Source organism: Barbatula barbatula (genome assembly GCF_947034865.1).
Source record: "Barbatula barbatula genome assembly, chromosome: 7".
Lineage (NCBI taxonomy): Eukaryota > Metazoa > Chordata > Actinopteri > Cypriniformes > Nemacheilidae > Barbatula > Barbatula barbatula.
The window spans coordinates 20,790,347-20,796,918 of record NC_136770.1 but is presented as its reverse complement, the minus strand read 5'-3'; the positions used below and the strand labels follow the sequence as shown (position 1 = coordinate 20,796,918).

Below are 6,572 nucleotides of genomic sequence, written 5' to 3'. Positions count from 1 at the left end.
GTTACTTGAATGAAATCGTGAGTTGTTTTTGCAGAACACAAAAGAAGATATTTCGAAGAACGTTGGGAAACCAAACAACATTGTCTCCCATTGTATGCACAAAACCACTGAGACAGTTCTCAAAATATATACTTTTGTGTTCTACTAAGGGAAAAGTAAAATTCACATTTTGAACGACATGAGGGTAAATGAATGACGACAGAAATTTCTGTTTTTTTCCTCTCTTTGGAATGCAACGCCAGCTTTTCTGCCGACTCCATCTATTCAGCTTGCCCACTCAGTAAAAACTGCGTTATTGATATTTCAGCATTGCCTTGAGAAGCCTTATCTGTATATGCTGAACGCATCACAACATTCTCTCTATGAGAGCGACTGACCCCTCTCATCTCATTCTTATGGTCTCATTTCCAACTACTCCAGCACGTTCACAGAGGTTATATCCTGACAGGGCACATCTATGTTCTTACAGCGAAATACACAGATTTCCTCGGGGATGAAAGCTTATTGAGTACAGTGTCCGATATGCTTGGTAAAACCATATTCCAGGAATATAGGGGAATCTGTGAAGCGTAGCTTTCAGACAGATGCACGATTTTATAGATATTTACTTACAATGCTTCTTTTCACAGACTGCACCTGCAATACATTTTAGCCTGTTAACTTCAAATGCTTGTCATTCCTGGTCAGCTTTTACCTTAATGCATTCAGCAGCAGGCCTATGTGACCCTGGACCACAAACCAGTCATGTGGGTCAGTTTTTTTTTTGAGATTTGTACATCACCTGAAAGCTAAATCCATTGATAAATGGTTTGTTTGGATAGGACAATATTTGGCCCATATAGTATTTGAAAAACTGGAATCAGAGGGTGTAAAAAAATTGATATAATGAGAAAATCGCCATTAATGTTGTCCATCAGAGGCGGTAGCAGGCCGTTGCTAAGAAGAAACAGTTTTTTTTTAAAGTTTTAATGTACCGCTGTAATGACGTTGTGGAGAGATGGTGAACTCGAAAGCTGAAATTCTAAGCTTTACATAGATACCAAACCTCAGTGGGTAATTCCCAAAGAGCGTCAGCAACGAGCAAAGTTTGTAGGCATGTGTCTGGCCATTTTTGTTTGCGACCATTCACAAAAATAATGTTTTTATATATTTACGATCACGAAATATCTTCAAGGAACATGATCTTAATCAAAATCTATCATTTTGATCTATGTTTTGTTGGCTATTGCTACAAATATTCCCATGCTACTTATGACTGGCTCCAGGATCATATATACATGAATGAAATATGTGTAAAACATTCTCAAACAAGGCTAAGATGATCAAAGATTAATTAACCTCGAGCTTTCAAAAGGAATAAAGGCATGAAGGAGTCATCAACGCCAGGACGGAGAAACAAATGATACAATTTAATGTCAAATTTGTGCACAAAGCTCATTCAACAGCTTTAAACATGCAAACAGAATGTTTGTACAGACACATTTCTTGAAAACAAAAATACAAGTGTGGAGCCATTCTGATCAAGTTCTGGTTTCTGGAGAACTTTTGAAATATGTGACCCAGTCTGTGAAAACCAAGCTTAAGTCATGTTTTGTGATTTCCAAAAAAAACATTCAACAATGTAAAGAAGATTCTGTGAAAATTTAACCTTGGTATCTTTAATACTGACAGAGTCAAGCCAAAGATTGAAATCATAGTGAATTAATGGCTGAAATCAATCTTTGATGCTCATTTTCTCCAAATTAGATTTTGCGACTTGTGCCTGGTCACTGGGTCACACATTTATATTCGACATAATTCATAATGTCAACACGGACTTGTGGAATTCCAACCCTGTATCACATAACCAAACAATGTAATTAATTACGCAACACTTCCCAGAACAACAAGGCAAAACGTGGCGTTTGTTTTTTCAGCCGTGTTTAAATTATATATGTGTCTAATTAACATACAGTAATATGGGTTAGAAGCAGTGCTGTAATGTAAATGTGGCTATGCGTCTTGTTAGTACAGCCTGAACCGTTAATTGACATCATCCTATTGTGCGAAATGCTCAAAAGCATGTGAGACTGAGTAAGTCGACCCTTATTTTACCTCGCGCATTTTTGGATTCCAACAGAAGGTGATTATTGAAGCAACAACTTTATACACATAATAACCCATATTTAACAAATGCACAGTACACAGTATCTGAAATATAAAATGTCAATAAAATTTGTCTCGAATGGAAAAATAAAAATACAAAGTTCATACCCTGACGTAAAACTCGCTTGGATGACATGAATGCAGAAGAAGCCAGAAACGTGGGAACTTTCTCCTCTCGTAGGCCGTCGGAGTTTGCGTTGACAAAAACTACGTTTCGGAAGCTCCGATGATTTGATGCATAAAAAACACCCCACAAGTATACACAACGGATGGTCGATCAGTTACAGTAGGCAAACGAAAACAAACTAAGCCCCGTACATAAAATGATGTGAGTATGACTGAGAGTTTGACGATAACACATTAATTGCGAAAATGTCCTTCGGGTTCCATTACGCCGACGCTTTGCCGTTTCCTCCTCCTACTCCCTTCAGACTGACCTTTTGTGAGAGCTTGTCCGAGAAATAATTCGTCTGCGCTCCATTACGCCGTGCTCTGATTGTTTCCCTTGATTTCCATGGAGACCCTTTCCTTGCATCCGGAGTATTCGCCAATAAAGGAGCCGTCCTCATTAAAGTGAGCGTCCTCTTCGCCGTAGTCCACCATGCTATCTCCGCTGTCTGCTTTCAAGTCGCCATTGAGGGAATGCAGGCTGCCTTTCAGTGGTTTCTCATCATTGTCGCTGTGTAAGACAGGGAAACACAGAACATCACGACTTTGTTGGACACTTTTGGAGCAGGCTCAATAACATTTGTGAGTTTAGATTTTAAAATCTTTTTTGTGACTATTCCACATTAGATGCACATAGATGCACATATAGATGCTACATATTTATGAAGATAGGACGATGAATTTTAAAGGGATAGTTCACCCAAAAAATACAATTCTGTCATCGTTTATTTACCCAGGTTCACACAGGTTTGAAATGACGAGAGTGACAGAATTTTTGGGTGAACTGTCACTTTAAAAGAGAAAACACTTTCAGTTTCAGACCTAAGTGCGTGTGCTTACATAACCACAAACCTGACTAAAATCAGCTCATTTATGATTTATTACCACTTGGGCTCCATAAGTGCCTAAAAGAAAGTGCCTGCCATATGTGACCTATTGAGCATGCATGGACCTGACTCGACCTACAGTATAAGTGAAATCCCATCTCAACACATATCCTCAACACAAGTGCCGGGCGACTTCTTTCCAATTTATCATGAGCACTTGGATGATCTCAAATCAGTTGAATTTTGTAATTGTCACTACAAATACAAAGACATTGCTACCCCGGAGATAAGTGATTGTTTTTCCCATGTTCCCTGAAGATCATCGGACAGCTTTTCTGTCAACAATGATGTTTTCACTAGAAGCGGTTGTCTGTGATGTGCTACATGCGTAGCGTGAACGTCTAAGCTACTCACAAAGCACCACGTGAAACAGTAACACATCAATGGTATTGATGTGTGAACAACATTATTTCTGTTGTTATTGTTTAGCACGTACTGTACGTGTGGCGGTTACTTTAGCTTGCTGCACGTCCAGAGCTCGGCCTGGTTTGGTGCTTGCTTTCAGACCAGAAAAAAATGCACAAATTAAAAGGAAATAGTGTCAGAGGTTTCTCTATAGAGACTGTAAACGGTTGGTTTGGTCGTGAAATACCTGTATTCGGTGTCGTCGTTTATGCCCGGAGACTCCAGATCTGGGTGGAGATCCTCTTTTTCTTTCACTGAACAAAATAAGAGATTATTGGAATTTTCTTAGACTAACAAACATTTCTGATTTTGTAGTCAAATAAATATAAAAATATATTAAAACGTATGGTTAATAGGCAGTTATAGTGTAATCAATTGAAGGGAGAATAAAATGCATCCATGGTTAATATGTGCAAAATAAAAAAATGATTGATACAACCATGTTCTGCCTTATTTATTACATTTTGTATAACCAAAGTTTGTCTACAAATATCATGGTTACACATTGATGGCTAAAATAAAACAACTGTTCATTTTGTGGTTACTCTGCTTTAAACGACAATACCCGAGTTAAACTATGGTTACTTTAGTAAAAAATATGGTGAATTTTCTTGAGGGCATTATTGAGATTAACACATGCACACTTCTGAAAAAAGTGTACATAGGAATTTATTTCAAATTTCAATTTCATATCAAGTATTTGTATTCTAACTTATCGAGTTGATTTTCGATAACCAACCCTAGCTGCAATGGCTTTTCATATTCTAAAAATGTAGACATTTTTAACCTACCTTATAAATAGAAGCGGAGAAGTCTTTTTTTACTTAAGGAAAATACTTAAAATACTTTTTCATTATAAAGCATATATCATACTTTTCACTCCACTTTATTTAAAAGTACTTTAATACTAAAGTACATAAAAAATCAAGCAATTTCTTAAATAAGAAGAGGTTCAACCAGGCGCTCAGGTGAAGTTGAAAAGTCTGGGATAGGTGCTCTTGGGGTAGGGAACAAGCAAAATCGGAACAAAAAGCGGGTCCCAGGCACTCAGTCAAATATGATGTGGAGAAGGATAAAGTTAAAAAGCCTTTATTAAGTGTGGCTTAAGTCATTTAAAATATGAGCCAACATGTTTCGACCAACAACTGGTCTTCCTCAGGGCAAAGTATCACAAAGGATGAGAATGACATCAAATTATAAATAACCTCACACCCACAGTCACACAATGGAATATTCAATTAACCTACTCAAGCCTTCTACAATCAATTAAGCCAATTAGGCAATCAGGTCTACAGGATAGGAGAACATCCATAATTGGCAACACAGTAAATAAAGAGAACCATGAAAAGAAATACCCCTCAACGTAGGTCATCTGGAGAGGAAAATAACAAGTTTTGAGCATACATAAAGACATAAATACGTATTAGGCAACTTTTACAGGGAATGATATTAGTACAATGAGGACAATTCATACAACAGTATGAATATATTGGGTTTGCCTAATACGTATTTATGTCTTTATGTATGCTCAAAACTTGTTATTTTCCTCTCCAGATGACCTACGTTGAGGGGTATTTCTTTTCTTGGTTCTCTTTATTTACTGTGTTGCCAATTATGGATGTTCTCCTATCCTGTAGACCTGATTGCCTAATTGGCTTAATTGATTGTAGAAGGCTTGATTAGGTTAATTGAATATTCCATTGTGTGACTGTGGGTGTGAGGTTATTTATAATTTGATGTCATTCTCATCCTTTGTGATACTTTGCCCTGAGGAAGACCAGTTGTTGGTCGAAACATGTTGGCTCATATTTTAAATGACTTAAGCCACACTTAATAAAGGCTTTTTAACTTTATCCTTCTCCACATCAATTTCTTAAATATTTTACTCAAAAATGTAATTGAAATGATGTACTATTAAGGTAAAACAAGGCTAGTGGAAAAAAGTATGATATATTCTTTATAATGTAGTAAAACGATGTTTTCCAAAGTATAAACCACTCAGATAAAGCACAGATACATGAAAAATGTACTATCCAACTCTAATCACAAACAGTATTGCTCATAGCCGACGCTCCATTAAAATCTATTTTCTGTTTAAGAAAATGGCTCATGCTGTTTCTACGCAGTAATTACAAAACTTTCACAGTTCTAAAGGTAACATGATTTGGGAGACTGTTAAAAAAATACAACAATGCCAAACGCAGGAACCTTAAATCAAACCCAATTTGCAGCCCCCAAAGAGAATGTGCAAAACGTTCTAAATATAAATGCATCAACACCTCTCATGCCTTACTGTGATCATCAAGGCGTGAATTTGATATTCAAATGTTTTTCTGTGTGCATTTCTGCTTCTCATTAAGCGTGTTTCTTTTTCATCCTTGCAATCTCCATCATTTAAGACAATTGTTGTACCATCTGACTCAGTTCAGCTGACATTCGCAATTTCTCAGGTCTCTGCCATTTGTGACACCGGCATGATTCCGTGAGAGAATACCTGAGTATTTTCCTCCTTTGTTTCGGTTGACGAAGCAGGCTATGAGAACGATGAGGGTGAGCAGCGCTATGGCGCACATGAGTCCGATGAACCAGCCCTGGTTGGAGATGCCACCGTGAATACTGGCCAAACCTGTGGGACACAAAACGTTCTTTTAACACTGGCGGAAAACACGTGACACTATGAGAGGCAACTCTGGAATGGAAATGTGCGGATATTAATATTAAACGGACAGACTGCTTGTCTGATTAATTAATGGCGTTGGCTGATAAAGGATATTTCTTTATAACACGTCCTCAGAACACATGCTCTTGGATGGACATGAAACGCACCACACATGATAATCGCATTATGAGATGTCGCTTGTCCGCTTGATGAGATGAGGAGTTTTTTTTTGCTTTTCTGTTATCTTGGAGACTTTCTTCTCCTCACGTCTTCAAATATACTAGAGTTATCGAGCCAGCTTTTAGTCA

The 6,572-nt window shown here is 37.5% G+C and overlaps 1 protein-coding gene across 1 annotated transcript in view; it reads right to left on the bottom strand.

Annotated features, from left to right (window-relative positions):
* Window positions 1-1,386: 1,386 nt before the first annotated feature.
* Window positions 1,387-6,572, bottom strand: part of chl1b (cell adhesion molecule L1-like b) — a 41,911-nt gene continuing 36,725 nt past the window's right edge. The window contains exons 24-26 of the mRNA XM_079461092.1: window positions 6,100-6,231; window positions 3,793-3,859; window positions 1,387-2,824 (exon numbers count right to left, since the gene is read on the bottom strand). Of these exons, the coding sequence (XP_079317218.1) occupies window positions 2,626-2,824; window positions 3,793-3,859; window positions 6,100-6,231 (398 nt within the window). The 3' untranslated portion in view covers window positions 1,387-2,625. The remainder of the gene's footprint in view (window positions 2,825-3,792; window positions 3,860-6,099; window positions 6,232-6,572) is intronic.